The following is a 19,174-nucleotide window of genomic DNA, read 5'->3' on the forward strand; positions in this document are numbered from 1 at the left end:
GTGTTTATATGTTTTCTAATGAAATACTTTTTCAAATCTAATCTTGTTATAGTAAAGTGTTTTGATTTCACTGATCGATATTCCCTTGCACTTTCTTAAACGCAAGTTTAATCTTGTTACACGTGGAATTACCATCGCGTGTGGCTTAGAACCAGCTTGCGAGAGTAAATCGGAGCATTTGAGCCAGTCGGTCGAAATATTCGGACAGTTTGGTCAAGCAAGCTCCGTACACATTTTCAATCATTACTTACAGAAGATTTCAACATTCGCAGGATCAAAATGCAAAACGCGAATATTAAAAGGATAGAATCGAAAACATTTCATATAATCAAAGATATAAGGTATAATAAAAAGATAATAATGAGATTAGACTTTTACTCTTTTAACATTAGAAGCTTAATCTTTTAAGATTATAAAAATACGCAAAATGTTCTTCGCGGTCTTGCGTTTGTTTATATATGATTACATGCATTTCGCTTCTGAGCGACTCGTACATCGTAGTACCGATTATCAGCGTAGACTTTGACATACACTTTCTCACGCGCGTACGTCATCCGCGGAGGGAAAAAAAAATCAAACGCGGCAGCGCACGGTCGCAGCTTATAACGGCCAATAAGCTCTTATAGACGTTCAACTTTACGTTCATCGACGTGCTGAAGCTTTATCGCGGAGTATACCGGAAAAAGTCTCGATTCGCTTTGTCCGTGACATGTTTTCACGCACGCGTGCCGCGCGATCTATATTCGTATGCGCCGCGCGCGCGCTGCTTTTCACGCGTTTTCTAGAGCACCCCGCGATCTTCGGGATTTATTTTACGCAGTCTACACGAATGGCAAATTGCTGCCGGCAAAGTGGAGCACACGCTGTGCAATCGTCCTTCACGAAATCAATACCCCATTTGCACAGAATTTCACTGTAATTGATAAAGATCTCTTCTTTCTAGAATTCTAACGCTTCTGATACGATTCGAAAATAGTTTTAGTAGATTCCCTAGATTTTTTACACTTCATTTTTAGAACTTTTTTGAAAACAAAAGTTTATCGATTATATCTGTGAAAAAGGCATGCTAGCTTCACAGAAATGTGTAATCAATATTTACGAAGAGTAAAGATATATCGCAACAACGGCTCCTTTTCGAGTTAACGTATGCATGTGAAATTATTGTATCAATCTTAAATCATCCTTATTTTTACGTTTGTCATGAAGAAACAATGTATATGTATCTGCATCTTCATCATCCATGATTAGCCAAGATTAATTGGTTTGAATCGGTTTAGATCTCCTTTATGAACAACGTATCTCGCGCTTTTACGCAATCCTCATAAAAATATATAATATCGCGAGGTGACGTTGAAGTCTCGCGAGGCTTCCCAAAGTGGCCGATTTCTTTTTAAGCGTCGACAAACAAGATCTGCAGAAGCAAATAATGGCGCCTATTTTAATCCTATTTTAAGCTTGGAAAGTATTAAATCTAATAGTCATCACAGAAGCCTCCTGCCTCCTGGCTAATAGTCTGACTGTATAGGTGGAGTGTTTCACCAAGTGCCGCGTCTGTTGTTAACAAAAAATTTTTGAACAATTACTACTACTAAATTCTTGGCTACTTTTCGGACAATTCTATATCAACGAAATGAAGCCTTTGCATATCTTCGACGCCAATCCTCGACTTTATCTCTATACCCTGCGTCTCTTTACTCCCCCGTCCGATCTTTTCTACGCGCGTCGCGAACAACGGGAATTTTCACCCTCGCCCATGACCGTGAACGTTAGAACGAAAAAGCGCATTTGTCGTGCCAAACGGCGTGTCCTCGACCGATCGTTCCTACCCGTCCTTGAACGTGAGTCAAGTAACGTGAGCGTTCACATGTCGCGCCGACCATGAAGGTGAAGGACTGCGACGGCGAGGTCGAGTCGGCGGACGCGACGACGCGTCGCGGTGCCGCGAGGACGACGACGGCGATGTCCAGGAGCGGCAGCGAGGCAGGCGGGCAACGCAGATGCTCGACGCAGGAGGCCGAGGAAGACGACGACGGTGGCGGTGGTAGCAGTCGCAGGAAGCGGAAGAAGCGACGGAAAGGGCAGCGGAGCAAGCAGCTGCAGCTGCAGCAGCCGCAGCTGGAGGTGCCGACAACCGGCGGTGGTCAGCAGCGGTCGCACGCGACACTCACCCTCGCCTCGTCGTCCGACGAGGTGGAGGCGATGGGCGAGTGCTCGAAGAGGGACTCGTCCAGCAGCCTGGGCGGCGGCAGCCGGCACAACACCCTGCGAGAGTCCCTGCTGACGGTGCTGGGCAAGCTGGTGATCTGGAAGGGCACCAGGTACCGCTCCGCCACCACCGCATCGTCCTCCTCATTGGCGCCACCGAATTCGCCACCCGCCACCGAGTGCATCGGTCGTAGCACGTCCTTCTTCTCCAGCGGTGAGTTCCCACGAACGAGATCATCGGCTAGTTTTCCCTGGGAGTCGCACCGCTGGCTCGAGTCAAGGTTCCGGACGACGTGCATTTATAGTTGATACTTGCCAAGACGGATATAAACAGTTACCATACGTGTCGATGCGTGACAATTTCTCTTTGATGAAGTAGTCTCGCGATAGGATTTGATGATACTTAAGGACGTTCTCCGGTTCTTATACTAGAGAAAATCGATTTTCTTAGGATTTTCTTGAAACTGTGAATATACGTTAATTTAGATGTGCTTTATGCGTGGTATAAATTTCAGTACCTCTTCCGGTATAAAAAATAAAGATACTGAGCCTCAAAGTTTCAACTTTTACTAATGAAAAGGTTTTCCAGGCCAAACGGTAAGAGATACGAGGTTGGCCAAGAGGACCAAAGTTGCTCCTCTCGTCGAGTTCTATAAGGAAAAAATGCCAAAACTAAAAAAAAAATTAAATTTAAATTTTTTTTTTGAAACTTTGAGGCTCAGTATCTTTATTTTTTATACCGGAAGAGGTACTGAAATTTATACCACGCATAAAGCACACCTAAATTAACGTATATCCACAGTTTCAAGAAAATCCTAAGAAAATCGATTTTCTCTAGTATAAGGACCGGAGAACGTCCTTAATAGAGAGCAAAATGATATAAAATATCAAAATATATATCTTATATGGAAATATACTTATATTTCCGCGTTTAACTTGTAGGTTTTCACGAAGAGAGTTCCTTCTTGACATAATAAATTATTACTTAATTTTGTACGTTCCTATTCTATCTTATATATCTCGGAATTTTACATCATCGGGAAGAATAAACCGCGAGCTTCCTTGACACAATCACTATTTGGCACCAACCGCTGCGCGTTTCCATTTAACTGACACGCTGTATTTAAATTGTGTTTATGTTACTTTTTATTTCGACTAGAATCCATCGCAAACAATAGTGCATGCACAAAGTTACGCAATGGATGGACGGCGATCAATGCCACTGATTTTAGGTATAATGCAAGTTTCAGCGACATATACTTTTGTACAACTATCCAAGGCTCCGCGCCTCGGACACTCGAATAATTTATTAAATTCCATAAATAAAGAAAACGGAGTATGTAACACCCACGTAGTTTTCATGAACACGTGACGGAGGGGTGTGCCTACTACGCAAGGATCGATTCGATCGTTCTTCGTGGTAATGCCGTGCAGTAGTGGACTTTGCCACACTTCGCATGACGAGCCAACGATTAATAGTTTATCCAGTTATGTGGAACTGCCGCGGTAGATATATTACAAGCGAATGTAAAGCAATGCACTTGACTATAAGACCGATTAGCGGCGAAAAAAAAGAAAGATCCGGCGCAGCTACTATATCTTCTACTATATCTTTTAAAGGCTGTGAAATTATTTTTGTTTTGTTCCGGTGTATGGTGCGAAACTTAGAAAATAATACGTGATTAAAATAATTTTGTTTGCCTAATCGCTATGTAAAGAAACGTTTATTTCCCTTAGTATCTGTAAGTTTATTGCAACATCCGCATTCTTTTTTTCTCAACACGATCTATATATGGTAAAAATAGACAACGAAAGTATACAACAATCTACTGTAGGATCTAATGAGAATCATTGATGTATAAATATTGTTGTATATCAGCTACTGTTATACAGACACATGCAATAAATGTTTCGTTTATTGTATTATTGTATTGTATTATTTTTACAGAAACAGAGAGGCGGATTCGCGCCAATAATCGCGAGTACAACTCACAGTTTAATTATGCGGTAAGACGGAACATATCTTCTTACATTACTAACTGTTGTCAAATCTTAAATTTAAAAAAAAAAATGAAAAAATGAAAGGTATTTTTAGGAATTTAATGTGTAACGGATATGAACACGCGAATATTTCTATTGATTTGCAGAATAATTACATCAAGACGTCCAAGTATTCGGTTCTGACGTTCCTACCATTGAATTTGTTCGAGCAATTTCAGCGGCTCGCTAACTTTTACTTCCTATGCCTGTTGGTGCTTCAGATGATCCCCGCCATATCCTCTTTAACCCCTATCACCACAGCCATACCGCTTATAGGGGTACTCACACTCACTGCCGTCAAAGATGCCTATGACGACTTTGTAAGTATTCCGTAATCAACGTCTTTACTACTTTTTGCTACATTTTGTGGAAAAAAATACTAATATATTATCAAAATAGATACATAAAATTATACAAACATTTTTTAGAAAAGTATTCAAATAAAGTAGACTTTATACAAAGAGTAGAGTATGATCCGCGAAAACTTAATACAATTTAATTTCCAGCAACGGCATAGCAACGACTCTCAAGTAAATAATAGGAAATCCCGGACGCTGCGGGGTTCTAATCTTCGTGAGGAGAAATGGTCGCAGGTTCAAGTGGGCGACGTAATTAGAATGGAGAACGATCAGTTTGTCGCAGCGGACGTTCTGCTGCTAACGACGAGTGAGCCGAATGGCCTCTGTTACATCGAAACAGCGGAATTGGACGGGTACCGTTTATGAAAATCGTTCAATTAAATGTAAAATTGTGTATCTATGAAGATGTAATAATCTCTATGAACTTTGTGTAGGGAGACGAATTTGAAATGTCGTCAGTGCCTGCCCGAAACTGCCGAGATGATGGAAAATCACGAATTAATCGGCCAGTTCGATGGAGAGATCGTTTGCGAAACCCCTAATAATTTATTAAATAAATTCGACGGAACGCTAACGTGGAGAGGAAAAAAGTAAGATGAACACTATATAAATGGAGCACAGCGAGAGCCAGATAAAACGGAATATTCCACAGAAGGCCACAGTTTCTTGTAGAAATTATATATAAAGATATCTGATTCTTGCTTTGCTCGCGTCAAGTTTACTTAACTACTGTTTATCAGCGATACCGATATCATACTAATATTTCACAATTAATTGCAGATACGCATTGGATAACGACAAGATTATTTTACGGGGCTGCGTGCTTAGGAACACACAGTGGTGCTATGGCATGGTGATCTTTGCGGGCAAGGATACCAAACTGATGCAAAACTCAGGGAAGACCAAATTTAAAAGGACCTCTATAGATAGACTGCTGAATCTTCTCATCATCGGGATAGTGTTTTTTTTACTTTCCTTATGTCTGTTTTGCATGGTCGGCTGTGGTATTTGGGAAAGCCTTGTGGGCCGTTATTTCCAAGCGTATCTACCGTGGGACTCGTTAGTGCCGAGCGAACCTATGACCGGTGCCACAGTGATTGCCCTACTCGTGTTCTTTTCGTACTCTATCGTACTGAACACGGTGGTGCCAATCAGTTTGTATGTGAGTGTCGAAGTTATTCGGTTCGTTCAATCATTTTTGATAAATTGGGACGAGGAGATGTACTACGCGCCCACGAAAACGCACGCTAAAGCAAGGACTACCACGTTAAACGAGGAGCTGGGCCAAATAGAATACATATTCTCCGACAAAACCGGGACGTTGACGCAGAACATAATGACTTTCAACAAGTGTTCTGTGGCAGGCAAGTGTTACGGCGACATCATTGACGAAGTTACCGGCGAAGTCATCGATTTGAGCGAGGTGAGTCGTTCTTTTATTGACGCGAAGATCCCTGACTCGATGCTGAACGACAGGGTACGTGCTGCAACATAAATTTTCATGTTATTACAAAATTATACATATTATCTAAAATAAGACAAATACATTATCCGCATTATATTAGCTATGCTTCCAATGCTGCGTGAAAAAAAAGTCATTGATCATATGCTTTTGCTGAAAATTCTTTGTTATTGTTATAGAGGGGTTACATACTGCATTGTTACGTTATATATGTTATATTCTTTTTATTACAATCTGTGCTACATTTTATCGTGAATTATAGCCTATAAATACTCATGCGAAAAGCTATAAAACGTCCTTTTTTTCTTCTTGCAAAACACGTTAAAACATGTTTACATTAATAATGCAATTAGCATTAAAAATTGTCCTTGCACACTATTACATGCATACGTGATTTGTTGAATATTCCTGATTGTCTCTATATCGTGATTCCTTTTTTACTCATACATGATAATTGTCTTCAGTTACATGCGAATATGATATCAATTCGTGGTCGTATCTGTGCAAGAAATTTCATATACTTAGCATGTGTGTGCTGCATGTAGACGGACAGAGCTGTTACAACGTCGACGATGCGGTGGAAGAGCGGGCAGGAATTCGTACGTCCAGTTTATACACCATTAAGTGGTCCAAATGTACGTCTTCTGGAACAAGCAGACAGGGTGTCTAATACAACACCGGAACCCGGCATCAACGGCAGCCCAAAGATTCCACACAAGTCTTCAGTACGCATGTTGATAATTAGCACCTCTTGTCACCGATCACGAAATCTGTACACGAAATCTTTACACGCTATCGCTTTTATCTGTATACCCCGTTGTCGTCCTAATTGTATATATCATATTCAATATCATCTGTTTATCGTTACACTGGTAACTTATCGCATATAATATCATATAAGTAACAGAAGCATTTCTATTGTTTTTATTATACGCTCAATAACTGTATTCGTAGTGTTTGTGCACGTTAGAACTTTACACTGTGCCATAAACTAGATAAATAAGTCGTACCTATTCCTTGTATCACACAAACGCACGGTTAAGGCTAATTTCTTTTGTAGCTATTTTCTTGTAATGTATATACTTTGATACAATGATACAGTTAACGGTATATAATCCAGGTCTTCCAACAAACCTATTTTTATGGAAACAAGGTACATTACTCTGGGTAATAAGCTTTCCGTCTAGCTTTCTTTCCCTTCTTTTTTAACAACAGCGGATTTCCCGATCTCTGCCAATAAGATTAACTTTCTTTTACATTAACCTCGTGGTACACGAACAAGGTGCAAAGTTCTTAAAAAAAAAATTTCATTACACATTTTGCAGACAATGCCACCCTTGGATTTCTCGTTTAACAAGGACTACGAACCAGACTTTAAATTCTATGATCCCGCGCTGCTCGAAGCTGTGAAACGGGAAAATCAGGACGTCCACAGTTTTTTCAGTCTGTTAGCACTTTGTCATACCGTTATGCCGGAAGATAAACACGGCAAGATCGAATATCAAGCACAATCGCCCGATGAGGCTGCCTTAGTATCCGCGGCTAGGAACTTCGGCTTTGTCTTCAAGGAGAGATCGCCTAACAGTATAACGATCGAAGTAATGGGAAAGAAAGAGATATACGAACTTCTCTGCATTCTGGATTTTAATAATGTGCGAAAGAGAATGTCCGTGATTTTGAGAAAAGACGGACACCTCCGATTATACTGCAAAGGAGCGGACAGCGTTATTTACGAGCGATTGAAAAAGGACAGCGACGAGATAATGGCAAAAACATTGGATCATCTAAATAAATTTGCGGGTGAAGGCTTAAGAACACTGTGCCTTTCCGTGAGGGATTTGGACGAAAGTTTTTTTAATAATTGGAAACAACGCCATCAAGAAGCCGCGTTAAGCCAAGAAAATAGAGACGACAAGCTGGACGCGATTTATGAAGAAATAGAGAAAGATATGTCATTATTGGGTGCTACTGCCATCGAGGATAAATTGCAAGACGGTGTACCTCAGACCATCGCCAATCTCAGCCTCGCTGGCATCAAACTTTGGGTATTGACCGGTGACAAACAGGGTAAGTTTGAAGATCATACAAGTATTATAAGGACAAAAAGACTTGTGCTTGTGTTCGTAGAATAACATCTTTACGTCAAACTTTTTTTCGTACAGAGACGGCTATCAACATCGGATACTCATGTCAGTTATTGACGGATGATCTCACGGATGTCTTCGTAGTAGACGGCACCACTTACGATAGCGTGGAAACGCAATTAATGCGATATTTTGATACCATTAAGACAGCCTCGACCCAACAGAAACGGCCGACACTCTCCATTGTCACATTCAGGTGGGACAAGGAAAGGTCAGGCACATGAAAGAGACGGAGTACAACCTATCAATTTTTTCCATTGCTGATTCTAATTAACGCATTCTTGTTAAGAAAGGAAAAGAAAACTTATCTCTCACACTGAATGTGGCACTATGTTTTTCATGTAATGCTTTCTATGTCTATACAGTCTTGCCTAAGAATTTATCGTACTTAACTGCAGAGAACTCGTATGCTTTATACCCAAGCTAACGGATCTCGCAATGCAGTTCAAATTTCAATTTTCGTAAGAATGAAAAACTTGGTACTTGTTTTCCGGATGATACGAGGATGCGACAAATTGTATTTTGCTAGCTTAATTCATCATACGTGCATTGGTTTATACATATCCCATCTTCTCTATTTGTCCATCGCGAAGCCCGACTTTGAAATTACAATCTGCATGCCTATATCTGATAGTATTCATATCCTCTGTATTTAAAAAGCATTACAAAATTATCTTCCACTTCTTCTGAAAGATATCAACATTTGCTACTTCTTTTTGATAATATAACAATATGGCTATATTTAGAATGATAGATTAGGTCTGCCTTTTTAAATCACTTAAGATATTTTCCAGATACTGCATATGTTATATCTGAATATCCTACAATTTAGTAATATATATAGTTATAGATAACTGAGATTTACCATGATGCTTGATACTCACTCCTTCTCTTTCTGTATGCTTAATAATTAATCTTAGTGATAATATTAACACAACTGGTATGTTGTTTGTGTCACGTTCTTGTATCTATAGTTTATTAATACAATGCACTGTGTATTGTTTACGATTACCGTGCATCATTTTTTAATAGCAAGAAGTTTCAAAATTTCTTTTCATTTCGTTAATGATCACGATTTATTATCTCCGGTCCAATTTCTGTTATAACTGTGTCTGTTTTAATTGTGAAGTGAATAAATTTTAGAGTTGAATTTCATTTTCGTAAATACCAGACGATCAGCTTTTGTATGAGAAGAGATCATCTTTTGTTTGAAAGCTATTTTCTCTGCACAGCAGTGATACCGAATACAATCCTAGTAGGGACGAGCAAGACGAGCACGAGATGGAGAATTCAACAGGATTCGCGGTAGTTATCAACGGACATTCTTTGGTTCACGCGTTACATCCACAACTTGAACAGCTTTTTCTAGAAGTGTCCAGCCAATGTAAGTTAAAGTGGATCACGCGTGTTTATAGAAACAATTTATTTGATGGCTCGAATCTCTTGCAGGTAAAGCTGTAATATGTTGTCGGGTGACGCCACTACAAAAGGCGATGGTCGTCGAGTTGATTAAGAAAAATAAGTCTGCGGTGACTCTGGCAATTGGCGACGGCGCCAATGACGTCTCGATGATAAAAACAGCTCACATCGGTGTTGGTATCAGTGGGCAGGAAGGATTGCAGGCGGTATTAGCCTCCGACTATTCGATAGGGCAATTTAGGTTTTTGGAGAGGCTGCTTCTGGTCCATGGCAGATGGTCGTACTATAGAATGAGTAAATTTCTTAGGTATTTTTTTTACAAGAATTTCGCGTTTACTCTCTGCCACATCTGGTTTGCTTTCTTCTGCGGATTCAGCGCACAGGTAAGATCTTCAAAAATTACGTTACGGTAATAATGATGATATAATAAAGATAATGATAAAGATAACGAAATGGATGATGATTTAAAGGCGAATATTATTCATAATGCTCCTTTGTAAGAGCTTGTTCCAAAGGAGTATTATTCATGATAGACCTGTTAGTTTTCGCTGCATTTCTGAACTAGTACAATAAGTTAAAATGAAAGAAAATATATTTGTTTTATTCTAACTTATTGCACTAGTTCAGAAGTGCAGCGAAAACGAACAGGCCTAATACTCCTTTGTAAGAGCTTGCTCCAAAGTCGAGATTTTGAATATGAATTTAGATATTTTTCTGACATGTTGTAGAAAATAGTACATAGACAATTGCGCACAATTAAAGTTAATTGTATATGTTCATCTCTTGCATATATTTTCTTGCAGACTGTATTCGATCCTATGTACATTTCCGTCTACAATCTATTTTATACCTCGTTACCAGTCTTGGCGGTTGGCATTTTTGATCAGGATGTTAACGACAAGAACAGTTTAATGTATCCGAAGCTATACGCACCAGGATTACAAAATTTGCTCTTCAACAAGAAGGAGTTTTGTTGGAGCGCTTTACATGGATTTTACGCTAGTTGTGTATTATTTTTAGTACCTTACGGTAAATATTTTACATCTATTTATTAAAGGGATTGTGTTTATGCTATATTTATTTTTAAATTGAAACAACACAAATTTATATGCAAACGTACATATCTTGTGTATTTCGACAGGGACATACAAGGACGGGGTATCACCTAAGGGTTACGTACTTTCTGATCACATGCTGCTGGGCAGTGTAGTAGCCACTATATTAGTTATAGTCGTGACCGTTCAAATAGCCCTCGACACGTCGTACTGGACAGTTTTCAACCACATCATGGTGTGGGGCTCGCTCATCTGGTATTTTATTTTAGATTATTTCTACAACTTTGTCATAGGCGGTAGTTACGTCGGCAGTCTCACGATGGTACGTATCGTCGCGAATCCTCGTCCGTACTCTCCGTAATTGCCAGTATATGCAACACTTAGTACTTAATTCATGTCTGCAGGCCATGTCGGAGGCGACCTTTTGGTTCACTACAGTGATATCCTGTATAATTCTCGTGATACCGGTACTGTCGTGGCGATTCTTCTTCATGGACGTCAGACCGACACTGTCCGACAGAGTCAGACTGAAGCAGAGACTGGCACAACTGCGTTCCCGTCAAAGCCAGGACATACTGCGTACCCCGTCTACGAGACGTACACGGCGATCCTTACGCTCGGGCTACGCCTTCGCCCACCAAGAGGGCTTCGGCAGGCTCATCACATCTGGGAAAATTATGCGCAAATTGCCAAATGGTGCTGATTTTAAGTTTTCTATGCCGTTTACGAACAATGTTACGAAGCAGGTTAACGCTGCTACGACATCACCAAAGGACAACAGCGCATCTAGAAATTCACACACGCTGGACACGATTAATTTATAATAGTTCGAATGTTTTAGTCAACTCAATGGACACTAAAGTGCAGGTGACTAGTGAGGTTCTCTTAATATACTTAGTTACGGACATTAAGCCAAAATTAAAAGCGTCGAATTTATTGATTCTGGTGTATCCCATTGAAATCGTGTCCCCAATACCTTTTTTTCTTTTCTTCTTATGTTAATTGAGAGATGCAAGTGATGTATTGTACGTAGTAATCGAGAGGATCTCGTGAAGCATCGATGTCTGTGATTACGTTACATTTAATTTACATTTATTTATTTGAGGAAAATTTTGATCAATTAAAAACTCTTACGATTTATAACGGATGCCTATAAACAACGATAATAATGTTAAAATACAAATGTATGTAATTTCATTAATGCATGTATCTAACGCAATGAATTCCAGTGGGATACATTGAGTTACACTACAATAGAAGTAGCATATGCTATTTATGTCTATACTTCACTGTTAAGCATTTATATATTTGTTATAATTATGACTTAAGTGTTATGTATTTACGTGTTCAATATTTTTAAATTTATATTTTTGCACTTTTGCCAAGTAAGTGCACGGAATATACATACTTGATTTAACGTTTTGTTGACAATGATTATGTACGTAAAAATAATAATGTTTTATGATAATTATATACTTGTATAGAAAAATAGCTTATGCTACGATATAGACTACGATATGTTTTTAGTTGTTATGAAATTTCGTATTAATATATGTGAAAACAATCTTAAATATCAACATGTAAATAATTTTTGATATTTTGTTCGATGAAAAATGATAATTATTTTAATTCCATATATTAATATAAAACAACGTTGAAAGCAAGTATTAATAGAAAATACAGAGAGATATATGTTTTTTTTATTTTACCTGAAATTATAATATTAATTTTCAATAATTTATTAATTAAATACACGAATCTTATTACAGTTTATTTATACATACTGTAGGTATGTATAAAATGTTTAATTATAATTTACTACAGAAAGTTGAGACGATTTTTTAAATATAATTTACGTGTCTTAAAAAACCTTTCTCTCATTAAAAACTCTAAATGGATTGGAAACACATGATCTCAACATTTAATCGTATTTGTAATCCTGTGGATAATTCTCGATCCATTTTACTGAAAATCGTAATACGAAAAAACCTAACCTAACCAATGCAGTAAAACGATGGAAGAAATAATTTGCATTATCATGCACTGTATATAATAGAAGTATTGCATAGAGGTGTCGAAATCTTGTAATATCTTATCTTGTATTATATATTATCCCAATATGAACATTATTATTGTAAAAACAGAAAAAACGCGTTTACACAATATATTATAAGAATAATAGTTACATTGATAATTGCCTTTATAAAACATGAATATAACAAATGATTTAAAATATTGTATCATAGAATTGACTGTACATATTTTAAAGAGATATATATATTATATTAAATGTTAAGTATACACATTTTTTAAAAGAAAGTAATATATAGATAGATCGATTTAAAATAATATGAAAATAGTAGCTATATTATATTACACTATTGCGGATAAAGTTTGCCTTGGACTGACTATTGAATACATATATAATATATTAAAGCGAAAAAAACAGTAGCGAAACAATAGAGAGTATGTATTTCTACTTTTAATATTACAATGAAAATTTAGAGAGAAATAGTTTGTACGGGGAAAGTATGCTCCACAATCAAACTATAATTTGAACGGAAAACATTAAAATTTTGGTTGCTTTCAAACATTGTGCCTAATCGTCAAACTACACAGAGTTTCTCGAGCTCCCGTGATATTTCGTTAGTTTAGATTTATATGATGTACACTTTGTTTTTTTTTTCTATGTCAATAACAAATAATTATGAAATAAGTGTATTTACTTTAACTTACTAGTTCCAGGCGCAGACATTCAGTAGTTTATACCGCAGTCTTTTTTGTATCACATAATATGCTCCTCCAAAGTTTGCAATACAAAAGTTGATTCTCTCAAATAAGTTTCTGAAGTTTTTCTTTTGCTTATCATGAAGCGTCGAATTTTGGGCAAATATTACATTCTGGAAGAAAGTAAATTACCATTAATCCGTGAAATGCTAGCATAATGTCCTCAATTTAAATGATAATTGAGTTTTATATGACGTCTCGTATACTTGTTACAAAACAGATTTTTATTCTGAAGAAATTTTGTGTGCTTCTAAAATGAATTCGAATTACAAATAATAAGATATTAATAAATCTTTGCGTGGTGAAGATGAAATACTTATTAATAACAGTATAAATGAATTCTAAGAAAATAATTTGGAAGATATATTTATATAAACTAAAAATGATACACTGTATGGAATTGTATAATATTCAATATTGTGAAAAACAATATTGGACATGTTTCTTCTTTACATGTGGGAAAAATACATATTTAGTTGTGCACATGCACAAGTTACATTCTTTGTAGAATGTAACTGATTTATATGCGCATTCATTTTGCTAATATTTTGTTATATTAACATGATATATATGTAATTTCATCACCTACGAATTACTTGCAACATTAAATATCAAAATTCTGAAATATCTTGTTATATGTGCTGTATAAGTTTCCGAAGTATTAAATGATTTTTATTTTAAAGAAGCTAAAGAGACTCAATTTTTTTGCTAATATCCAAATTATTATCTTGTTTTATTGAGTGTAAAAAAAATGAGGAAATATATAGATATTATTTGAAACTCTTGATATAATTAATATTGATGTGCTTATTTAATGTAAGACGGGTAAGAATTATAACACGTAGTCATAAATTGTTGATTGCATAAACTGTTATATGTACGTTATAAGTCAAATGCCGAATCAAATTTGGAAGTAAACTGTATTTGTCTACTGCATGTGCTCTATTGATTATCAAACATTAATTATTGGAACATAGTATAAACCTGAGAAATATAGTAATTTATCTAAACTTCAATTATATAATTTGTATTTTTCATAGCAGTTTGTGTTCATTTTTCTAAACATTTTTCTTATTTGTACGTTTTTTAATAAAATGTTAATATATGACAATAATATGAACAATTAATTAAATATAAGGCAGATATGCATTATACATATGTGGTTGCTAAACAATCAATCATATGAATATAATTGATATTTTTTAATATAATTATTTATTTTAATATTTCTTTGTCTAAAATAAATAACTTTTCTTTTGAAATAAACTGAATAATTTAATTTTACTTACTATATATATATAATTAGTTATCACATATCTAAAACAGTATTGTTTCTTTCTGATACTATGTCCAGTATTTTTCATTTTTACCATAGAGGGATTTTTAATAGTAACTTGTCTTTTTGAATTTAACTATTTGTTAGTTGTAATAAACATTGAAATTTAATATTTCACGATAGAGCTATGCAAAGACGTACTTTATGCAAATAAATATTAAAGTTTAAAATGTTCCTTGTACAATGTATGCATTAACGAAGTTTAATACAATTGCAAAATTTTATATATATACATACACATATGTTGTAATATTCATAAGCAAAAAAAAAAATAGAAAACTAATCATGGTACCGAGTAGTGGCATACATAGATAAACGCGTCAGATGTTCTATTTTTGATTTAATGCAGATTACTACACAGATTAATCACATTTTCGTTTTTATTGATTCATCTCTGCTACTTTCCTTTAAGAGTTTCAATATTCAGTAATTACAAACACATATACACATTTAGCAGTTACTATGCTACTAATCATATAGAGAAAATATTTAGAAAACATAAATATTTCTTATATTTCAATTCAAACGAAAGGGACCAGAGTACGATATGTGTTAACATAAATTTATCATTTATATAGCACATTTTATGGTGCTTTTTAAGATTACTTTTCTAATTAAATTACTCCTAATTTATCCGTTTGCTTTCAAGATGTTTTGTAATATTGGTCGACGAGAAGATAAAAAAACGAAGATATACTTTTAATAACTGTAATATAGTCGACGATGCAAAGGAGAGACGTGTAAATAAAATGTGCTTTGCCACAGAGATCGAAATAGTCTTACGAACTCATGTATATTTGTACATGTAAATTAATGACGGCCCTAATCTCCAAACGCATCTTACATCAAAACAATTATGTATTATTATTTTACAAAGAATTTTTTGTTCCGTTTTACCAAATTTAACAATTTAAAGAATAAGGCACGCATAGGTGTAAATCACACATACATTGCTTCAATATTAAAATGTCTATCATCCTAAATTACGCTCGTATGTAAGAAGATATGTAATATAAGATATACTTTCGTAAGGTAAATCTTCGCACGGCCTTTGTCGTTAAATTTAAGGATCTTTGCGTTTTATACTGGAAGCAGAGTGACAGAGGACAGATCTCTTCCGTTCCGAATGCGGCCGGTTCGTTTCGACGTATGCATTAATATAATAAATTAAGAATAATCTTGTACTAAATTGTATTTTTGTTGCATAACAGTATTGATTTACAACTTTGTTACATATGTACATAATTGAAGAAAGTTTGCACGTTTTGACGTGTGCATTGAAGAGAGAAGCAATTTCAATGCAGTACAATTATAAGTATGAGCATTACCTACAAAATGTGCATTAGCAGAATCATAAGACATAAATTTAGTGAAATGTTCTTTGATCGAAATACGCGAAATGTAAGGTGCGAGATAAATTACAAGCTTCTGTAACTTATCTCGCTTTCTCCATGAAATCCAACAAATCCACCCATAATACGATCACAGATTAGCGAACTATGCTACGTGAATATCGTGTTACTCGTCCGTACTTATCGTGAATATCGGCCTGGTGTGAAAGAAAATTAATGCTTTATGATTAGCTAGTTACTTTTTTCGTATTCTTTCAGATTGGATGTTTCGTGGTTTACGAAATCGTTTAAATATCTCGTTTTTTAATCTTTAAGTTAATAAAGATATCGCAGCGTAACATTGTATTTTTCAACACGCGTATTATTATTGCCACCTGTTATATATATATGTATATCTCCTCCCGCTCCTCTGTCATTTTCACCGATCAATTACCGGAAATATAGTGATTTATTGAAAAAGGGATTTATGATATTATCGTACAAATTATTATTAGAATTTCTTACCACAAAATTCTAGATTATTAAAATATAATCACACATGCTTTTTTATGTACTATATATGTGTAAGATATTAGAATTCGAGTAATACTTTTATAAAATTATTTGCTACAACGTGACACAATATTTCGACATACAGTATCACAATTAGAGATCTCTCTAATCTTCCGAAATTGGCATTGGTTGCATTTAGCGAACAATTTCTTATTTCGTCCATTTGTTCTAGCATCAATCGCAATTAAAATTGCAATCTCTTAGCTAAAGAGGCTCCTTCCATCGAGTCTAACAGTTTTCTTTTTAGACTAGGTCTTTCTTCACGTTGACGTTTAATGGTCATGGGTAGAGGCAGTTTAGATCCAGCTGTAGGTGCGGGTTTATTGCTAAAATATGGCATTTGCAGAGCTTGATCACACGTACACCTTTCCAGAGGATTCACGTTCAGAAAACTAGCAATTAAATCCAGGAGATCGTCGCCAGCAGCAGTGAATATATGCTTCAAAGGCGTGCCAGGGAAGGGCTTGAATTGAATAAAGTCCGGTAATTCGGTCATCCCTTGCCATGTTTCTTCCGTTGGAGTACCTAGTGTCTAAACACAGAAATGATACAACATCAAAATTAGAGAAATAAGATAATTTCACAATGATATATTTTATATTGACGTGTTAATACCTGAAATATCCTAGTGAGTTGATCTAAATCAGATTCGCCAGGCAAAAATGGCACTCTTAACAGAAGCTCGGCTAATATACAACCCACCGCCCACATATCAATCGCAGTTCCATAAAGTCTAGCGCCGTAAAGTAATTCAGGCGCTCTGTACCACCTTGTGACCACTTGATGAGTGTTTATCCGGTTAGGTGATCCGAAAAATTTTGCCAGGCCAAAATCTCCTATTTTTAGAACGCCTTCCGAGTTTACCAGTAAGTTATTCGGCTTCAAATCTCTATGAAGTATCCAATTGAAATGAAGATAGTCCAGGCCTTGTAAGGTTTGAATCATGTACGTCTTTATATTGGCTGCGGTTAAAACTATATTGCTATCTTTTATTATTACTTCCAGATCGGTGTCCACAAAGTCGAATACTAACGATACGTTTGATTTATAGCCGAAAACGTCTGAAATTTTAATATATATGCATATAATCACAAAAATGTATTTCTACACAAGCTGTATTATATAATTTTGCACGTTTGCCTATTATTTGTTTTAACAATTGAGTATTAATTAAACTTTTCCATGTTAGAATTAAGTACCTAGCAGGCCAATAATATTATCATGCTTTAATTCTTGCAGCAGTTTAATTTCTCGCAGAGCAGTCCGGTTTATGCCATCTCTAGCTTCTGCACGACTTCCGACCTTAATCTATATTTACAGATATAAAAAGTTTATGACACAAATTGTACAAAAAGTAGAAATATATATTTTGCATAACGTGGGAACTAACCTTTTTCACAGCCACAATTTTATTCGTTTCTATGTCTCTCGCCTTGTAAACCGTGGCAAACTGAAATATACACAATATACAGTATATTTACAAATTATATTTATAATATTTTTATACTTAAATCATTGAATCATGTATTGCAATTGCTATGTATAAATATGCATTAAATATATAAAGTCACGTATTGTGTGATGCTATCTCAAGCAGGCATCGTGCAATGCATAAAAAAAACGTTCTAAAAATAAATAAATATTATACGATGCAATCACTGAAATGGCAAAAAGGTGTTCTAACCTGTCCTTCGCCCAGAAAGTCGATTTTCTCATATCTCCGCACTTTTTCCGTCATTGTCAGTGAGAGTTTATTCTTCTACCAGCTTCTTTTCCTTAATTATTCTATTTTTACACGACACGTCTTGTACGATACTCCACTTTCTTGGATAACATAGGACGACACGTGTTCACATGACATGAAAAGAAGGAGCACACGAGAAGGAGAAGCAGAATATCTGTTCTTTGTGGTTTGTGATTTCTGCACCATTCTGCACCAGTACCGACTGTGCGATGCGCGGTGCCTAGTACGCCGCCGCATCAAGCCGCGCGCCGCGCCGACGCGGCGGCGAGAGCGGCCGTACGTGATTGGCCGGACTCGGGGGCTCGACTCGCGAGCCAATCACGTCTCGCTCGACTGTGCGGCGGCAACGGCGCACGCAAGCGGCGCAAGTAATACGCGACACGTTCAACGTCGGTGTGAGACGTCATCGGTCGTGTAATTCCTTTCTCGCGAACGAAAAGAAATTCGGTTATGGGGTGTTGCAAGCTGAACGTACGCCGAATATTCCGTGCCTTCTTCGTGTCGGCTGAAACGAGTGAGATGCCGTCGCTAGGCGAAATGAACATCGAGTGCCGTGCTGGACCATGCTGGACGTCGCGCCGTACATATCACCCTGCCGGCTGTGATTTGGCGGGTCTCCTGCAGTGCGCCGTGATTGAATGGTGAGTAAATTATATGTACATATGTGAGAAATAAATGATTCGAAGCGCGATACATCCGAATCTTAATGGAATCGTTGT

The 19,174-nt window shown here is 36.5% G+C and overlaps 2 protein-coding genes across 10 annotated transcripts in view; one reads left to right on the plus strand and one right to left on the minus strand.

Moving 5' to 3' along the window:
• Atp8b (ATPase phospholipid transporting 8B) overlaps positions 1 to 16,504 on the plus strand; it is a 53,888-nt gene extending 37,384 nt beyond the window's left edge. For 2 of the 9 annotated variants that reach the window (XM_071703216.1, XM_071703221.1), the window contains 14 exons: positions 1,885 to 2,419; positions 4,154 to 4,212; positions 4,353 to 4,565; positions 4,752 to 4,957; positions 5,039 to 5,194; positions 5,385 to 6,027; positions 6,612 to 6,791; positions 7,392 to 8,133; positions 8,229 to 8,421; positions 9,443 to 9,594; positions 9,660 to 10,012; positions 10,433 to 10,658; positions 10,771 to 11,006; positions 11,089 to 16,504. In XM_071703216.1, the coding sequence (XP_071559317.1) occupies positions 1,885 to 2,419; positions 4,154 to 4,212; positions 4,353 to 4,565; positions 4,752 to 4,957; positions 5,039 to 5,194; positions 5,385 to 6,027; positions 6,612 to 6,791; positions 7,392 to 8,133; positions 8,229 to 8,421; positions 9,443 to 9,594; positions 9,660 to 10,012; positions 10,433 to 10,658; positions 10,771 to 11,006; positions 11,089 to 11,508 (4,314 nt within the window). In that variant the 3' untranslated portion in view covers positions 11,509 to 16,504. The remainder of the gene's footprint in view (positions 1 to 1,884; positions 2,420 to 4,153; positions 4,213 to 4,352; positions 4,566 to 4,751; positions 4,958 to 5,038; positions 5,195 to 5,384; positions 6,028 to 6,611; positions 6,792 to 7,391; positions 8,134 to 8,228; positions 8,422 to 9,442; positions 9,595 to 9,659; positions 10,013 to 10,432; positions 10,659 to 10,770; positions 11,007 to 11,088) is intronic. The other 7 variants (XM_071703225.1, XM_071703224.1, XM_071703217.1 and 4 more) reach the window with 6 other exon arrangements.
• On the minus strand, positions 15,582 to 18,626 carry Cdk7 (Cyclin-dependent kinase 7). Its single transcript, XM_071703226.1, has 5 exons — positions 18,396 to 18,626; positions 18,102 to 18,161; positions 17,911 to 18,019; positions 17,327 to 17,772; positions 15,582 to 17,243 (listed from the first exon to the last, which is right to left on the minus strand). Exons 1-5 carry the CDS (start codon positions 18,447 to 18,449, stop codon positions 16,896 to 16,898), a joined length of 1,017 nt encoding a protein of 338 aa, XP_071559327.1. The 5' UTR covers positions 18,450 to 18,626; the 3' UTR covers positions 15,582 to 16,895.
• Positions 18,627 to 19,174: the final 548 nt, after the last annotated feature.

This window comes from Temnothorax nylanderi, unplaced genomic scaffold, assembly GCF_030848795.1.
Source record: "Temnothorax nylanderi isolate EJ_2023f unplaced genomic scaffold, tnyl_v1.0 TNYL_tig0034_pilon, whole genome shotgun sequence".
NCBI lineage: Eukaryota > Metazoa > Arthropoda > Insecta > Hymenoptera > Formicidae > Temnothorax > Temnothorax nylanderi.